This window comes from Gymnoscopelus microlampas, assembly GCF_963454915.1.
Source record: "Gymnoscopelus microlampas genome assembly, chromosome: 10".
NCBI lineage: Eukaryota > Metazoa > Chordata > Actinopteri > Myctophiformes > Myctophidae > Gymnoscopelus > Gymnoscopelus microlampas.
The window spans coordinates 4,120,192-4,139,834 of record NC_139947.1 but is presented as its reverse complement, the minus strand read 5'-3'; the positions used below and the strand labels follow the sequence as shown (position 1 = coordinate 4,139,834).

Sequence of the window (19,643 nt, the reverse complement as noted above, 5' to 3'; positions counted from 1 at the left end):
CAAGGACCCCCAAAATGATATGTATTTGGCCGCGGACCCCCATCAAAATATTTTGTTCCAGGGACCCCCAGAAGCAAAGATTTGAGCTAAAAATGTTCGCTTAAAAATATATATATATTCAAGATTTGTACACATTTTCACGATTTTTCAAAAATAGCAGATCTACAAGCTCGTAGCGCGGCACTCGGTGCCGCGCTATGAGCTTGTAGATCTGCTATTTTTGAATAGCCCAAAGTGTAAATGCTTTTTTAGCTCAAATCTAAAAATGACACAGTTCCAGGTCTTAATGGGTTAAACTGATCTGGGCGTGCAGAAGTTCTTTTTTCACTTTTCAAAAGGATAACCCAGGGGGCTCGTTTCCATTGTGGTCCATTGTACTGAATTCATCACCATAACGTGCAATACAAAATCTCAGTCCATCACCAATAGCAGCAAAATATATATTTACGGGAAGAAAAAGGGGGGCAAGCTGTAAAGTCCAACTGTAGTCCAGCTGTAACTTGAGGACAGCCATGTTTTTAAGGCCAGTTGTCAGTGTGGAATAGTAAGAGTAGAACTTGGGAATCGAGACCTTTTAATGTCGGTTAATGTTGGTAGGGCTTTTTTTTTTCTTTTTCTTTTTTTTGGGGGCTTTTATGCCTTTATTGATAGGACAGTAGGCTGACAGGAAATGGGAAGAGAGAGATGGGGAGTGACACGCAGCACAGGGCGTCGGGATCGAACCCGCGACACGCTGTCAGGCTACACTGAGCCTTATAGGTGCCTGGACCGCTCTGTGCCGCGTTATATGCGCTGATATACAAGTGAAATAGCTACACGTTGTGAGCTTATAGATCGGCTATTTTGAAGATATTAGATAAAGAATAAACACAAATAATAAACATACCTATTTATGAAATCAAAAGTGGGCAACACAATCCATATCCACACCATGCATGCAGTGAAGCATTGGTTCTCTCAAAGTGGGGGTCCTTGGGGGGGGGGGGGGGGGTTCCAGGGGGTCCCCAGCAAAATTAGTTAATAAGGCGTCACAATCATTTTAACCCCTTTATCCATATTTTATACTTTTGACTATTCAAAAATAGCAGATCTACAAGCTCAGCGCGGCACCGAGTGCCGTGCTATGAGCTTGTAGATCTGCTATTTTTGAAAAATCTGTGCAAATCTTTGAATAATGTATTTTTTTTTTTAAGTGATTTTTTTTTACTCAAATCTTTGCTTCCGGGGGTCCCTGGAACAAAGCAATTTTCATATGGGGGGTCCGCGCCCAAATATATATACATTTGGGGGGTCCTTGACATGAAAAAGTGTGAGAACCACTGCAATAAAGGACGACATAAGAGCACTCTCCGATCACAGTACGGTAGAGAAATGACACATGACAGCTTGAGAGATTCCACAAGACTCCAGCGTTCCCAGAAGAAAAAAAACGCACACGGCGACGTGCAGTGTTCTTTACACAGCTGTTCACTAGTGTTTATGACATGGTACGCCCACTAGGGGCCGCAGGACCACGGCTAAAAATCATAATCCTGATGATTGTTGTTGTAAATCACAATTATGCATAATTATACGCCGATGATGATTTGTGGTGGGAAACGGCATTTAAACAAAAAAAAAAAATTTCTTAATTCCTCGGTTGCTCGTTGTGAGTTTATCAGTGTCATATCTCTGGTCAAACGCGGTGTGTAATGAAGTGTGTGATTGTGTTGTTTTTTCTGTGGAGCCTTGATGGATGGCTTGATGGGGTTGTACTGCGTTCTGGTGACTGACTCTGGTGTAATGGAGCGGAGAGACCGGGGGCAGAGTGCAACAGCTGACCAAATGAGACGTTGGAACCCGTCGCCAACTTTCACCATTACGTAACAGTCAAACATAAAATCACGCCCCCCCCCCCTCCCCCCTTTCCCCCCTCCTCCCAATTTTAGCCATTTGATTGCTCCACACACATTTCTGTATACTGTATATATAGTCACTGTGCTGTTGTATGCTAATGACCAGTGGTGGAAAGTATCTAAGTACATGTACTCAAGTACTGTACTTAAGTACAATTTTGAGGTACTTGAGTATTTCCAATTTCCAATACTTACTTCTACTCCGCTACAGCTCAGAGGCAAATATCGTACTTTTACTCCACTACAATTATTCGAAAGCTTTAGTTACTAGTTACTTTGCAGATATAAATCATTACATTATAAAACATACATTAACCACTTCAGCCCTGTTTTATACCTAGGCTATTTGAAAATAGCAGATCTGCTATTTTCAAACATTTAGTACTTTTACTTTTAGTACTTTAAGTACATTTTTATACCAATACTTTTGTACTTTTACTCAAGTAAATGTAGAAGTATGTACTCTTACTTGTAACAGAGTACTTCTACATTGCAGTATCGATACTTTTACTTAGGTAAAACATTTCAGTACTTTTTCCACCCCTGCTAATGACTCACCTACCATTGAGGAGCCCCCACCGGGAGGACAGTGGTCAGGGTTGCATTGCTCGTGGGACGGCCTAACACGCCGTGCAACAACCTTTTTGAACAGGAGCACGCGCAGGCACACGCACAGATTTAAAACGACTTTAAATTCACACCTCAACAAAGTTTACAAAGGCTCCCGACTCACACCAGGTGGATTAAAGAGGTGGTGCCATGGTTTTGCACCTTTTCTGTTTTTCATGTGTCTATGAGGTTGATAGAACTTCATTAAGCCCCCTGGTGGTGTTTTTATTGTGTTTTATGTCTTCTCTGACTATTTTGAGTTTCTACCTGGAGACTGAAACCTTGAGGGTCAAACGTGCCAATAGAAAAACAGCGCTTTAGTGACATAGTAAAAATATACCCTCCCCCTCATTATCATAACACAGCATGTGTGGGCATGAGGAGGAGGAGGGACTAGGACAGGTGGGTGGTGCTAAGGTGGTGGAGGAGGTGCTAAGGTGAGAACCAGGTATACTTAGGGTGCGTTCGGAAATTACGCACCGGAGCACACTCGCCTATTAGTTTGTATTGGCCAGTGCGCTCAGTGCTGTATTTTCGAACGCACCCTTAATGAACTGGAGGCGTGTCCACATAAAAACATAATTTTAACAATTTCTCTACACTTTTTTTGAAAAAAAATCTTCCTCCTAGTATAACCATAATACCTGATGATTATGTTTTAGGGGGGGGAAAAATCACTGAAAATCACGGCACCCGTCTTTAACATAGGAATAAGCCTAGATCAATTGTCCATTGTGTGACCTGTATAGGTGTTAAGCGACGTGCGCCTCACGTCATTAAAATAGAGTGCAACCACGCTCCAATTCAGCAATGCAACACTGACAGTGGTGTTGCACACGAAACGTGTCTTTCAGATCGTTCATATTCCATCCTGATTGGTTAAATGGCTTCCAAAGTTTGCAGGAGTGCTCCGTTTTGAACAAAATGCTTCACATAATGAACACAGCGTGCGATTTCTGTGAAATCTTTTGCACACACATTCCCACTAAATCAGCCTCATGGTGGCGCTATAACAGGCCGATTCACGTTTTTACCTATAACTGAACCGATATGCGTAAAACTTTGTATGCACACTCCCTAGAGGCCAAGGGAAAAAACTTTGCCCTGCATTTTTCACATCTGCCTTTAATAGCGCCACCAGGAGAACGATTTTTGCAAAACACATTTTGGGATATTACTCTTTACATCACGCAAATCGGTACACATTATCTCTATAGTCATGTGATGCATTTAATAGTTTTTAGAGAAGTTGTACAAACTTAAATTATACAAGTATACTACATTGGTTCCACTCTTCCAGGCCGGAGCACGATCGATGAATTGATCATTCAAATAAACATGCTCTGAAAATGCACGCGGCCCCGCCCATATGTGCTGCCGTGTTCTCTTTGCTGAAAAGAACAGATCTATGTGGGCTTGTAGATCTGCTATTTTTCGCCGAATGTTCGCCTGCCTATTATGGCATGCTCAGAATAGGCACGCAAGGGTTAATAAGAACATGACCATCAGCGAACGAAATAGAGAATGAAATCATCCGCACATCGTGAGAAGAGACGTGAAGTTCCTTTGTAGATCCGGGAAAAAAAGCGATTGCTTTTTTATTGCTTGGTTGATTTGATTTGATTTAATTTATTCCTGTTTTGTTTATAAATCTCTGTAAACATGTTTTCAATAGTGCAGCCCCCCAACTAGAGATAATTCTATTACATTTGGTCTCGGGGGTAAAATGATTATAATGTATTACTACATTCATCTATCTATTGCACAGATGTGAGAGATTGTTGGCATGAAGAATTAGGCTTAGAAGCATTCAAGAGATTTCCAGAGATCTGTTTGTCATGCTCCAGTGCGTGTGGGAAACGTTGGATTGACTAATGTGTGGAGAATGAAACTGAGTGGAATATCAGATGAGTTACAGCGCAGTGTCACCTCCGTAGCAGTGGTGGAAAGTAACTAAGTGCATTTACTCAAGTACTGTACTTCAGTACACTTTTGAGGAATCTTTACTTTACTGGAGTATTTCCCAATTTCAATACTTTTACTTCTACTCCACTACATCTCAGAGGCAAATATTATACTTTTACTCCACTACAATGATTTGAAAACTTTAGTTACTAGTAACTTTGCAGATATAAATCATTATATTATAAAACATACATTAATCACTTTAGCCCTATTTTATACCTAGGTTATTTGAAAATAGCAGATCTACAAGCTCACAATGCATTGTGATGTGGCGCGTTGTGAGCTTGTAGATCTGCTATTTTCAAACATGTTTGTACTTTTACTTTTGGTACTTTAAGTATATTTTGATGGCAATACTTTCATACTTTTTACTCAAGTAACATTTTACTTGAGTACTACTTTTACTTAAGTAAAATATCTGAGTAGCACTTCTACCACTGCTGCGTAGATCCAACAAGGTTTGGAACTAAAGCTTATTGAAGTACACGTTTCTGAAAAGTGACGTTTTTACAAGACTTTTCACACTTCTGATTCACTTCTTTTTCTGATAGGAACCTTTTTTTTTTTTTTTACATTAACCCCCTGAACCCTAGAGTCCCTATTTGCTGAAAATAGCTGATCTACAAAATCACAACCTGTCACGTTGCGACGCGTTGTGAACTTGTAGATCAGCTATTTTTGGTAAAGAGATTTGGCTGGAACAAAGAGCGGACCAAGTGCCGAGCCCAAAGGTCAAGTTTACTTAGTATTGAGGGTTCAAGTGGTTAAACGTCTGAAATGTATTTGTTTGGTGAGCCTTTGGTGAAAGGGTTAACATGAATCCAACATTAATAGCAAATATAATGTGTAAACAAAAACATGAATTTACACAACACTGATGATAGTGCTGTCAAACTAAGTCTATGAAGGTATCTATGAAATCTGGACGCGGGGCAGTGGCTCAGGGGTAGAGTGGCCGGTAGAGTGGTCGGATGGCAACCGTGAGGTTTACAGTTCGATCCCGGGCTCCCCTAGCCTGGTAAACCCTCATTTCCATTTGATTTCAGGAAGGAGTCTGGCCTGAACCGCCTTTCTCCAATAATTGCTCTGTTCTCCGAACCGACGAGCCTATCAGCGTCGTCGCACATCGTTCTGTGATTGACAGCGACAGTTGGCCAATCAGGTGGCGAGTTCGAGTGAGCCCGAATGAAGCCGAGTGCAGCCTGAGAGCCGCGGACAAAAGACGAACGGCAGCCATTGTTGTTGTCCGAGTGCCGTCACTTCTTAGTTTCGTTCTTAAAACGGTCTCAAACTTCTTTTTTGAGGCACGGAATTTACTATTAACATATCGTTTGGATAGAATTTAGTTGTTTAACTTCATATATGTGGTCAATTAATCATGACAGAGCCTATTTAAAAATATAAATTTAGAGAACCGGCAGGGGCGGGGAGTGACACGCATGTATCCCAATAAGGCAACCTATTTTCGGCATGGCCGTCCCAAAAGTCCCGTTGCGTCACATAGTCTGGAGCTCGTCAAAATGAACTGCTGATTGGCTGAAGGGGAAAAACGATCATTGGTTAAAGGGGTTGTCAGTCAACGGTATTACTCCCGCCCAACTCCAGCCCACAGCGATTATTGCAGAAAGGCGGTTCAGGCCAGACTCCTTCCTGAAATCAAATGGAAATGAGATTTCCGGAGGGAGGGTTTACCAGGCTAGGGCTCCCCCAGAAGAGTTAGTGTTGAAGTAGTCTGGGAGATGTCGCCTCAGAGCCTGGACAGCAGGGGCGCGGCCACTGCGTTTTGATTCAAATCAACAGCCATTGAAGAAAAGGGGGCGGGATCCACATGCAGTGGGTGTTGCATGTAAATAGGAGCGACGGGAAGCCCGCCATTGTTTTGTACTGCTGTGTGCCTCTCGTCGGACTGTTTAGACGAGTTGCACAGCTCTCAGACTGGTAAGAGGCGTGTCCGCTCAGATTCTGAGCGTAAGTTACATCCCGTCCACAAATACAGGGGTTTTGGCCCAGAAGTTCCTCGCCCCTCCCGTTTGTATGCGAGAGCTGGCGAAAACTTCTGGGAACTCAGATTAGTGTGGAAGTGTCCTTGAGCAAGACACTGCACCCCTAATTGCTCCCGATGAGCAGGTTGGTGCCCTGCATGGTTTCCTCCACCATCGGTGTATGAGTGTGAATGGGTGAATGTAATGCACAATCTATGTAAAGCACTTTGGATAAAAGTGCTGTATAAATGCACCATTTATCTATGATTTTATCTAATATGTAGTCGTGGTCCCTGTTTCATCTCTGTCTCAGTTAAGGGGTAGCCTCAATCTCCAGGCTTTTATGTTCCTTCGCGTTTTGCTCAAAAAGAAAGCCTTGACATTTTTGGCATAGGAAGTGGGAGTCAACCTTTCATTTCCCCAACCAACCAGAGTGCAGTGGCCGTCGCTCCAAATGTTGTGACGTCAGGGCTCTCAATGCTGCACAATGTGGGAGGGGCGCGGAGCGGGGGTGGGCGCACAGATCGGTGAACCAATAGGAGCCCATGGATGTTTTCTCCGGAGATTTTGAATCCACCCCTCTAGACCAGATATCAGACGTGCTGGGGCAGGCTAGTTAAGGGGTAACCTGACTTCACCAGATGGGGCGGTATTGAGTTCACAAGTTCACAATACAGCCTCCATCTGGGATCGCTCAGAGATTGGAGTTTACACCGACCCGCGCCCAGTCGAACCAATCAGCAGCAGCTATAGACGGGATCTTGGCGAGTCCGGGTGTGACGCCATCGAGAAGCGCCTGTTGCTTTGTAGTTCTTTCACTATTCATCATGGTTGAAAGCTATACAAAAGAACTGCTACAATGCGTCATGTAGACACGTCAATATGATTGGTTGGAGTTAGCACGCCCAGACGGTCCCATCCAATCACCTGCCAAGTAGCTTGAAAAAAGGGACCGCCCTTAGCGGTTAGGCTACCGAGATACCGGTGGAAGTAGGTTGTGAAGCAAGCTTCTTCCATCTGGTGGAGTCAGGTTAGCTAAGGGGTCCTTGGCCTGAAAAATTAGAAAACCATCTTTTTTTCATTTCAGCTGGTCTTTAACTGTGTGTGGTGTGTGTCTTGGGAGCTGGTGCTGTAACTGTACACTGCAGACTGAACATAGTTGTCTGTAGGGCTACATTACTGTCCTGGATGCTGCTGCCATCAGCTGTCTGTCTCTCTACTTCACCAAGTCACTGTTTTCTAAAGCATTTCTTCTTCTTCTTCTTCTTCTTCCTCCTAGATGTGGATGAGTGCGCCGAGGCTCTGGACAACTGCAGCATCGACGCCATCTGCCAGAACACCCTCAAGTCTTACAAATGTATCTGCAAGTCAGGCTACAAAGGAGACGGCAAGCACTGTGAAGGTAAAAAACGTTCATTTAAAACAACTTCAACCCTATGCTTTGTTGATGGATAGAGGTCCCCCAGGGGTCCATGATTTGTCGCCCCCCCCTTTACACCAGGACTGGGCAAACGACCTCTTTTTGATCTGCCAGGTGATGTGATCAGATTGGGCCGTTGAGGCCGATGAATTGAGATGAGCAAAAACAACCTGAAAAACAGCACGATTGTTTGATGTGCATTAAACTCCCCAGAAATCTGAATGTATGTTAGCTTTATTATTCATACTACACCGACCGACCTACTCAGGGCCATGAATGTCGTGAACGATGCAAGTGGGGAACACATGGTCATCAGGGCCAATCGGTTAAGCCGAACCTGTTGGATTGGCCAATCGGCGACTTACTTGGCTAAGCGGCACAAACGTGACGTGACGCTCCGACCGATCTGTTGAAGGCTTGGGTCGGCCAATCAGGGAAACCGATGCGTACGATCTCCCGAACACACGCAGAAGGTGTGCGTCCCCCTCGGACCCCCTCGCAGTCAGACAGATACAGATACTCGTGTTTTTTTTTTGGTTTCTCTGAAACCGTTGGTCCGTCGGAAATTGCCATTCGGCACGGCACACCTCTGGGTCGAATGAGGCGCACACGGCACGTTTGAGACCGAGCTACACCGGCCACAGAGTGACACACACACACAGATTTGGTGTTATAGTATAGAACATTGGTTCTCAAAGTGGGGTCCGGGGACCCCCAGGGGTACTTGAGGGGGTTCCAGGGGGTCCCCAGCTAAATGATGGACAGGAACCAAATGGACCCTTACGGGTCTGTAACTCTGAGAGCGTACAAATGGAACCAAATGGACCCTAACGGGTCCATTTGGTTCCATTTGTACGCTCTCAGAGTTAAATTAACATTGGTTTTACGATGTGAATTGGGGTCCCAGAGGTATAAATGCCATTAAATGGGGGTCCGTAGCCTAATGCATGTCAAACTGGGGGTCCTTGAAATTAAAATGGTTGAGAATCACTGCTAGAGAGCCGTAAAAACCTTCTCTTATTGGGGTCCCTGGCATATCTTTTCAAATGGGGGGTCCGCGGGGTAATAAGTGTCAATTAGGGGGTCATTGACATGAAAACGTTTGAGAACCACTGGTATAGAATACATGCCTGTGTTAGAACAGGAAGGACTTTTACCATTTTGACTCATCAATTAAAAGCTGAAAACCCCCCCTGGTCAGTGACATTGACCCAGAGGAGAGGAGAGGAGAGCTTAGGGTACAGAGAAAGGAGGGGGAAGGAGGGGAGTAGGGGGGAGCCAGGTGCAGACGGGTTCCTTTAGGATCAGATGAAATGATGCAGTAAATTTCCTACACATGTTACGGAGGAGAATGAAGATGGCAGATCAGATGAAACAGGAGGCGCTTGCCAAACAATCCGGGGATATTTCCACAGCCCAGGGCTCCCTGTCTCTCCTGTCAAACTCCTTCTCTTCTTTTATTCCTTTTCTCATGTATACTGAAAGCCTCAGGATCATTACGTCCCCGCAAATTTCTTTTTTTTTCTTCTTCTTTTTTTTTTTTAATGGTATTATTGCAAAACCATATTTTACACCAGTGTCATTTCTTTTTCCCTGGCTATTATTATTCTTTAATTTACTTGACTGTGTGTTTTTCATGGCCTCGAGCCCGTAGGTTATAAAAGTTTTTTTTTTTGGGGCGGTGGGGGGGTTTATTAACCCATTTAGACCGGGAACGCGTCTGTGTCATTTTTAGATTTCTTTGGGCTATTGCAAAATAGCAGATCTACAAGCTCGTAGCGCGGCACCGAGTACCGTGCTACAAGCTTGTAGATCTTTTTTTTAATTTTTTGTTTGCAAATCTTTGAATATATATTTATTCTATTATTTTTAAAGCAAACATTTGTAACTCAAATCTTTGCGTCTGGAGGATTCTACAAATGTCTTCTAAATCCTAACAGTTTTTCGAAAAAAAAAACTATGTTTCTATATCAGTGGTTCTCACACCTTTTCATGTCAAGGACCCCCAAAATAATATGTATTTGGCCGCGGACCCCATCTCAAAATATTTAGTTCCAGGGACCCCCATGAAGCAAAGATTGGAGTTAAAAATGTTTGCTTTAAAAATATATATATTCAAAGATTTTCACAAATATTTTCAGGATTTTTCAAAAAATAGCAGATCTACAACCTTGCAGCGCGGCACTCGGTGCCGCGCTGCAAGCTTGTAGATCTGCTATTTTTGAATAGCCCAAAGTATAAAACGATGGTTATTGCTCAAATCTAAAAAAAATGTGTTCCCGGGCCTTAATGGGTTAAATCCATTGTAAAATATGTCGGCGTTTGGCTCGTTGATGTCAGCTCAGCTTCTCTCTGACTGCTGCTCGGCGCTGATCTGAACGGAAAGCAAACAAACTTAATGAAGTTTATATTGAGTTTAACTTAATAGGGTTCAGCGCAGTGCTTCTCAAACTGACTTCATGTCAAACCAAAAAGTTATTTCATTTGACATCGTGAAATAATGAATAAGTATTTGCCCACAGTCCCCCCCCCATCTGAATAGATTTTGGGCCAGGGACCGCCCCATACTAGGTTTTGGTTGTTAGTATGTTTCAAAAATATTCAACATTGTTCAAACACTTTTTTAAAAATGTATTTAATAGCAGATCTACAAACTTACAACGCGTCACGTGTGGTGAGCTTGTAGATCGGCTATGTCCAAATAGCCAATAGCGTTGAGATGGTTAACTCGTTTTGCTGGGGACCCCCTGGAACCCCCTCAAGGACCCCTGGGGGTCCCTGGACCCCACTTTGAGAACCTACGGTTTAGTAAACTGTCAGTGATTTTCTTCCGATTACTTAACAGTCCTATTTTTGTTTTTAAATGCAGATCTATAAGCTCACAAAGTGTCGCATCGCGATGCGTTGATAGCGTGTAGATTGGTCCGTAGATTGGCTCGAAAATGCCCAAAATAGAACATGGTTTATTTGTGTTATTTAGGTTGCACTGGATTCCTATTTGTTTAGCCTTGACAGATCACTGCTGGGGTTCAGAGGTCCGACTAGAATTTACTGTAAGGACATTTTTTATTGCTCGCTGGATTTAATTTGTCTTGTTTATAAAACACTGTGTTCTGAAGAGATAATTCTATTACATTTGGCCTCGGGAGTAAAATTACGACTTCTTTTTTTAGTTTAGTTTAGTTTATGGTTTGAAGACAAAAGTAAAAAAGAATGTCAGGATCCGCATGGGAAAGTCATCATGGCTCCTATGTGGATCTGGGAGTTCATGAGACATCAGTCATATATGATGTACAGTATCTATGACATAGAGTATCATTGGTGTGGAGTTTGCATGTTCTCCCTTTGTCTCCTAGGGTAGGTACCCTTAAAAAAACATGCAGTAATCCTGGTCTCTATACTGCCTGATGGAGGGGAAAGGAACTGGTTGGAATAACGTGTTCCGTCCACGCGCTACGTCCTACCGGGGGAAACTCCCCCCTGTCAGGTGATAAGAAGCGGCCTGCTCACTCCTCATGCGTCGAAGGAGGCATGAGCTCAGTTCGGAAGCTCTCCCCAGGCTGGCAGAGGGAGAGTAGTGCCCAGGATTACAGCTTAGGCAATTGGCACTGGGTGAAAACATATGAGGTTTCCACCCGACAGAGATGAGATGATATGAAGCGTATAGCGAGGAAGCTGGACGCTACCATGGACAACCACTCCAACCCCCTTCACTTGTGGACAGAATGTGGGAAGGTTCATTGATAGATTCATCATCCCCGCGGGTCAACCAGTAGACTTAGACAGTCCTTTGTGCAGCTAGCCATGAAGATGTACACTTTAACGAGGGTGCACAATGGTAGCCGGGCTCGTTCAATAGACTTAATTGCTCGGAAAACAACAGTTCAATACAGTATTGACGGTATCTGACCTGCTAACTGTGTATTGTCTTGTATTGTCCTTTGTCTTGCACTATGCGGTTGTTCCCAAACAGTGGGTCGGGACCCATTTGGGGGTCGTGGACCCATTTTTATGGGTCGCGACTCGCAAGTAAATATCCCTTTTTTTAATATATATATATATATTTTTTAAATTCCATTAAAAATACATGATTTATTTTTTTTTAAGTAGTGAACATAACAGTAACATATCTACAAGCTCACATTGCGACGTGTCGTGAGCTGTAAGCTTGTAGATCGGCTATTTTCTCTAGTTTAGGTCCTGGGAAGACATCAAATTTCTCTTTTGGGTCACGACTACATTGTTGCACATCTTATTTATATTGTATATTTTATATCAAAAAAGAGAATTGCCACCTTGCTGTGACAGTGATGTCTTTCCATCATACTGTATCTTTCTACAGTAATCTGTATCTTGTTCTGTCATGTGTGCCTGTGTTGTGCTGTCTTTGGCGACCCCCGTGGGATCAATAAAGGGTCTTATCTGATCTTAGGTTTAAAGGACGACTTCACCACTTTTCAACCTATCTTCATATAATAGGTCCTCACTAATGCTCATGATAAAATGGTAAAACATTTTTCTAATCAGTCTGTGTCTCAGAGGAGGGCTGTAGACAGTTCAGAAACCCGTCTACCAGTGACATCATCGATGGGGAATCCAAGCTAATAGAAACTGCAGGCTTTGTATTCCTGGAAAGTTGCAATGCAATAATAGATCCCATTGTTCTCGCCTTAATAAAAATCTGAATAAATAAATTGTAATTTTTTTGGGGAGAAAAAATCCTGCCTAACGATGATGTCACTGGTAGACGGGTTTCTGGACTGTCCACAGCCCTCCTATGAGACACAGACCAAGTAGGAAAAAATTGTATCATTTTATCATGAGCATTAGTGAGGACCTATTATATGAAGATATGTTGAAAAGTGGTGAAGTCGTCCTTTAAGTGTGATCACGGCCCCTGTTGACTTCCATTCTAAAATGAAAGTCTAATATTTCTAGAGGTCATGAAACATACGTTGAAAAATAAACATTTAGTGGAGGTCATTCTGTGGCCAGCTGGCAGCGTACATTCAGACAGACAGACAGACAGACAGACAGACAGACAGACAGACAGACACATGTATTTGGCCGAGGATCCATCTGAAAATGTTTTGTGCCAGGGACCCCCAGGAGAGAAGATCGATACAGTGGTTAAAATGATTGTGATGCTATGTTAGCTACTTTAGCTGGGGACCCCCTGGAACCACCCCAAAGAAAGGACCCTCGCCCTGCGGGATCCCCGGAACCCACTTTGAGAACCACAACGTTCTTAGAAGAACCTTTGCCAAAACATTGCCGATCTACAAGCTCGCAACAACGCGTCGCAACGTGCAACGCGACGCACGCTTGTACATCTGCAATTTTTTTGGCAGGAGATGAGCAGAGGGGAGAAAAAGAGCGGACCAAGGACAGAGCAGGTTCACTAAGTACAGGAGGATTTAAGTTTGAACAGGTTGACTAACATGGAGTGAATCATAAGTGAACGGAATAGCTTCGGTCATGATGTCGTGGCGGATGTTCTTCACGTTGCGTGACGACCGTTGACGGACGTCCTTCATGGTCTGAGTTGTTTATATCGTCTCTGTCGGGGAGGAAACCTTGTATGTCCAAAACTGTTACTTTGATTCAAATTTGTAAAAATAGCAGCTTGCAGATCTGCTACTTTTGATGCTTTTGCGTGACGCTGTAGGATGATGAAGTAGGCCGTTAACCCGTTTCAATCCGGGAATTCGTCTACAAATGTCTTCTAAATCCTAACAGTTTTCCGGAAAAAAAAAACGTATGTCGCTGTAATATCAGTGATACTCAAACTTTTTCATGTCAATGACCACACACACAATTATATGTATTTGGCCGTGGACCCCCATCTCAAAATATGTTGTTCCAGGGACCCCCCCAGAAGCAAAGATTTGAGTCAAAAATGTTCCCTTATATATATATAAAAAAATATATACATATATATTCATAGATTTGCACACATTTTCAACTTTCGACTTTTCAAAAATAGCAGATCTACAAGCTCATAGCGCGGCACTCGGTGCCGCGCTATGAGCTTGTAGATCTGCTATTTTTGAATAGCCCAAAGTATAAAATAATGGTTATGGCTAAAAAAAAATGCGTTCCAGGATTGAATGGGTTATTTTACGGGGGAAAAAAAACACACAAAAAGTTAAAATATGGAGATAAGCGGTTTCTGCCTTGACAACAACAGCGATAATGCTGTGATGGGATGTGGGGACAGCCGCGGCGTGTGAATCCGCCGTGCTAAGAGGGTCAGGCATCAGGCATGGGGAGGGAGAGGCTGTGAATCCGCCGTGCTAAGAGGGTCAGGCATCAGGCATGGGGAGGGAGAGGCTGTGAATCCGCCGTGCTAAGAGGGTCAGGCATCAGGCATGGGGAGAGGGAGAGTGTTGTGTCGGCGCTGTAAGCGTCCCTCTGCTGTCAACACCCATTACGTCCCGAGCTAAAAGGAATAAGGCACATGCGGGGCCCACACGGGTTAGTGTGAAGTGCTGATGGGAGATCAGCCAGCCGAGTCCTGACCGATGACACATTCCTCCTGCCTGGGTCCGATGCTCGTGGCAGTTTTTTTTGCAGAGTCCTTGGACCAGTGGTTCTCAAACTTCTTCTCAAAAAGTCAAGGACCCCCAAATTGGATATGTATTTGGCTGCGGACCCTCTACCTCAAAAAATATGCTGTGCCCTCCAGAAGCAAAGATTTGAGTTAAAGGGATATTTCACTTTCCAAAGAACTTTCGGTCATTGTATCGTCTACTCAGGCTTTTGTGAGCCCCCCGTGCTAAAAAATGGTGTTTGAAGTTATAATGGGTTTGTATAGGAAGGGGGCGTGTCTGATAAAATGAATATCAAATTTCTAAATAATGAATCAAGCAACTTAAAAACTGTCCTAGAGGGAGGGGGGGGGGGGGGGGGGCCTAGAACAAAATGTCTTTAGATGGAGTCCGCAGCCAAATACTAAAAATTTAAACTATTAGGATTTAGAAGACATTATGTAGAATGGGCCTGAGGTCTTAACGGCATAAGTGACAGTGAATGTAGGTAAAAGGCATAATGTGGAAGAATCTGAAGAATGCCACTAATTAGGGGTGTGCCGATATATCATCCCGCGATATATCGCGATACGTTTTTGTGACGATATGTATCGTTTTGGGAAAAAAAATTAACGTTTTGAAAACAGTTTTTTTTACGATAATAATAATCAGGCATGCAAACAGCCCCGAGGTGATGTGTGTTGTTTTTTTTTTCGGGTCAGGTGTCACACTATTGCCCTGTTTGGATTCAAAACGGCTATTGTAGCTGAAAAGCTACAAGTTTGCATGTCTGAATAATGCAAAAACAGAATTATTTGTTTTGCACATCTGCTTTTTTTCTCCCCATATATTTTCATAATAAAAAAGTGCGTATCGTATCGAAATCGTATCGAAGTTGTGTGAGCCCAATATCGTATCGTATCGTTTCGTGAAATGAGTGTATCGGCACACCCCTACCACTAATGTTGAGGAGAAGGAGAATAAAGCATCTTTATCGCGTTCAAGCGGTTCAACAGTGTCAGAACAGAAGGTCCAGTCTATAGGAGAGAGGGAGGTCTTCATGGGTCAGGACATAAATGGCCTCAGTTGGTGGCGTTGTGAGCAGGAACGGATTTGTGTTTTTTTTTCTTTTTTCCTTTGGCTATTAAAAAAGATCAGCTATTATTATTTTTTTAAATCATGAAAATCATCAAAGATTTGCACAAATGTTCACGATTTTTCAAAAATAGCAGATCTACTGCAAGCTCATAGGGCAGCACTTTGTGCCGTGCTATGAGCTTTTAGATCAGCTATTTTTTTGAAAAGCCAAAGAAATCTAAAAACGACTTTCCCGAATTGAATGGGTTAATACATTGATCCCCCTAACAGCTCCTCAATCTTCATACCAGCATGCTCTCTCTGTCTCTCTCTCTGTCTCCATGTCTCTCTGTCATATTTAGACCTCACGTATTTTTGCTACTGTTGTGAATATATAAGTGTAATGAAGATGGACGAGCCATTCTACAGTTACACGTCTGTTAGAAGCAGGTGAACCAAATAAACACCATGTATTTGCTCTCTGCCATCGACCTGGAAGATCCATGCTCTCTGAGAATAAACAGACAGCATTTCATTCTTGATCTGCCATTCTCTAATTCTAAAATTGCCCGGGGTGAGCTAATTATCCCCCGCCACAAGATATCATGCATTCTCGTCTGTCTGTCTGTCTGTCTGTCTGTCTGTCTGTCTGTCTGTCTGTCTGTCTGCAGAGAATCTCACATACTACGAGGCAGTGGTGGAAATGCCTCGCATCGCGACGCATTGTGAGCTTGTAGGTCGTCTATTTTCAAATGGCCGAATATATATATAGGGCTGAAGTGGTTAATGTATCTTTTGTAACTAGTAACTAAGTAGGCTAGTAAGTAAGTAACTAGTAAGTAGTTAGTAAACAGGATCGCAGGAGGGGGGGGGGGTTGAACATACTCAGTTATCAGGGACTCAGGCATCCCCCCCAAAAGAAAAAACCTCCGACATCTACACTTCATGGAGTACATCTTTTGTACTGAATTAACCGGAATACATTAACTCTCTCAGTGCCACGCCCCAAGATATCCGAGTTTTTCCCGAATACCCTCGCTGCCAGAACGAGAAATCCCGAGTTTTTACTTTTTACTGTGGTCGCGCTGTTCTGTTTATTTTTCATGATCACTTTCACTTTCTGATTCCTTCAGACTCACTGGGTCCCGGTTTCATGACGCAAATTCCGTTTCCGGTTCTCATTTTTTTCCCGCGGTCATTTTCGGCCAGAATAGGGAGAGTCACGTTTTTTCACACGGTATACAAAACGAACGGAGAGGTCTACTGCTACTCTCTTTGGTCTGGGTGACGATCAGTCATCGTAGTCGTGTATTTCATCGTATTTTAGCCCGATCACAGATTGTCGAAAACGTCACATCCGGTTTATGACCGGATGTGACGTCGGCCTGTTTGGGAGGGGGCGAGCGAGTCAGCGAGGTAATCAATGTGTCGATTTGCTGCTCTCTACTGGTAGAACTGTCGTAGGTGTTTAAAACTGCAGAAGACAAGCTATTTGAAAACTAAATTACAAAATAGCAAAAAAATAAATAATAATAATAATATTTTTTGCGCGCACGCAGCACACGCACAGAAGACATGCACGTGCGCGTGCATGCGTCCCCTTCAGTTCTAAAATGCCCTCTGCGTCCCTGCTAGTAACTAAAGTTTTCAAATGATTGTAGTGGAGTAAAAGTATAATATTTGCTTCTGAGATGTAGTGGAGTAGAAGTAAAAGTACTGCAAATTGGAAATACTCCAGTAAAGTAAAAATACCTCAGAACTGTACTTTAGTACAGTACTTGAGTAAATGTACTTAGTTACTTTACACCACTGCTACGAGGGCGATCAGTGTCATATTCCTTTGCTGTCGGTCAGAAACTTCGTATCTCCATAATTTCATGTTCTATGCTTTTTTTTGTAAATGAATGCCCTACTTAACAAAAGTAGTGTGAATAGCAGATCTACAAGCTCGCAATGTGTTGTGGCCTTGTAGATCGTCTATTTTCACAATTTTAAAATGTTTTTTTGGACATGCAAGGTTTCTACCCAACAGCAGTGATTTATCGTGCACACTGGGCCAAGGAGCTCAATTCTCTAGTATTTTTCAAAATGGTCAATGATAACAAGTGTATGTCATTTTGAGGAATTAACCCATTAAGACCTGGAACTGTGTCATTTTTAGATTTTAGCTAAAAAGCATTGTTTTACACTTTGGGCTATTCAAAAATAGCAGATATACAAGCTCGAGCTTGTAGATCTGCTATTTCTGAAAATTTGTGAAAATGTGTGCAAATCTTTGAATATATATATTTTTAAAGCGAACATTTTTAACTCCAATCTTTGCTTCTGGGGGGTCCCTGGAACAAAATATTTTGATGGGGGTCCGCGGCCAAATACATATCATTTCGGGGGTCCTTGACATGAAAAAGATTGAGCACCACTGATATAGAAACATACGCTTTTCAGAAAACTGTTGAGATTTAGGAGACATGTAGAATCGGCTTCAGGTCTCAATGGGTTAATAATCGCAGAGAAATCATCTTTTCCTGGCTGTGAGATATTTGTCCCGAGGGTGTGATGCCATTAGTCCGACAGGCCATTATTCTTTTTCTGTTGTTGTTGTAGCTTTTCACACTTTTTTTCTCCTCAGTTTAGAGGCCAATTGATTCCTCCTCACAGACATTTCTGTGTGTTGTCACTGCTGTTTTATCTACTGGCTCCGGACTCTCTCTTTTTCCAGGTGTTTCGCCCAGGTGGGCGTGGTTTTGAGGTTAGGGTTAAGGCATAGGCCAATTATTTGTTTACTAACGTTGAGGCTGGACGCACAGGTGATTGTTTCACGCAATCAATTCCCAACCAGCGCACACCCCAACCCCCTCTTGTGTGTTGGCTAGTGAGGCGCGTCCTAGCGAGACCTGACAGAATGGGTTTCATTGCGCGCATACTGGTTGCGCGCATAATGGTTCTTATCAGTGTGACGTCGTCTGTTAAGGGGTCTATTGGTTGCCAAACAGTGGGTCAGGACCCATTTGTGGGTCGCGGACCCATTTTTAGGGGGCGAAACTCGCAAGTAAATATCCCTTTTTTTTACTTATTAAAAAAAATGTGTAAAAACATTTTCAATTTATTTTTTCCTCACAATTATTAATTAAAAAATGTAATAACATTAAAAATATATTTTAATATTTAAAAAAACATAAGAAGTAGTGAAAATAGCCGATCTACAAGCTCACTGCGCGTCGCGTTTAGCAATTTCTCCATCTCATACAGTTGTCATAAGCTGCATGCAGGCACGAGCGCACACACACACACACACACATTTAACATCTTTATTTGCGTTCACATTTTAACAAGAAATTGTTGAACACAAACAGTAGTAGATGCACAAACTTGGCAAAGCTCAACAACAAGTATTTCAGGATACATATCACGGGTACAGGAAGCATCGCCTCCTCCATAATGTGACGACTGTCAATTATCACAGACACTGAACAGCATTTTGCCAATACCTTAGCTCTTGACTTAGGTACACACACACACACACACACACACACACACACACACACACACACACACACACACACACACACACACACACACACACACACACACACACCCACACACTTTGTATATTTTTTGACAGATATGTACAATTATATGATGCAAAGATGTCAATCAATCAAACATGTCTACAGCTATCTCTGAACATATTGTGTGTGTTCTCTCTGAACTGCAGTGTGTTATCTCTGAACATATTGTGTGTGTTCTCTCTGAACTGCAGTGTGTTATCTCTGAAAATATTGTGTGTGTTCTCTCTGAACTACAGTGCGTTATCTCTGAACATGTTGTGTGTGTGTTCTCTCTGAACTGCAGTGTGTTATCTCTGAACACATTGTGTGTGTGTTCTCTCTCCAGATTTAGATGAATGTGCCACAGAATACAACGGTGGATGCGTCCACGAATGCATAAACATCCCGGGAAACTACAGGTGCACGTGCTATGATGGCTTCCGACTGGCACACGATGGGCACAACTGCTTAGGTAAGTGTGTGTGTGTGTGTGTGTGTGTGTGTGTGTGTGTGTGTGTGTGTGTGTGTACAGCGGTTGGGTGGGGGTGAAAATGACAACAGGGTTTTATTTCAAACAAGCAGCCAAGCTTGTCCTATTATCCACTTAAGCCCTTTAT

The 19,643-nt window shown here is 42.9% G+C and overlaps 1 protein-coding gene across 4 annotated transcripts in view; it reads left to right on the top strand.

Moving 5' to 3' along the window:
• Positions 1-19,643, top strand: part of scube3 (signal peptide, CUB domain, EGF-like 3) — a 259,149-nt gene that overhangs the window by 31,172 nt on the left and 208,334 nt on the right. For all 4 annotated transcript variants that reach the window (XM_084069065.1, XM_084069064.1, XM_084069063.1 and 1 more), the window contains exons 2-3: positions 7,731-7,853; positions 19,373-19,498. In XM_084069065.1, the coding sequence (XP_083925191.1) occupies positions 7,731-7,853; positions 19,373-19,498 (249 nt within the window). The remainder of the gene's footprint in view (positions 1-7,730; positions 7,854-19,372; positions 19,499-19,643) is intronic.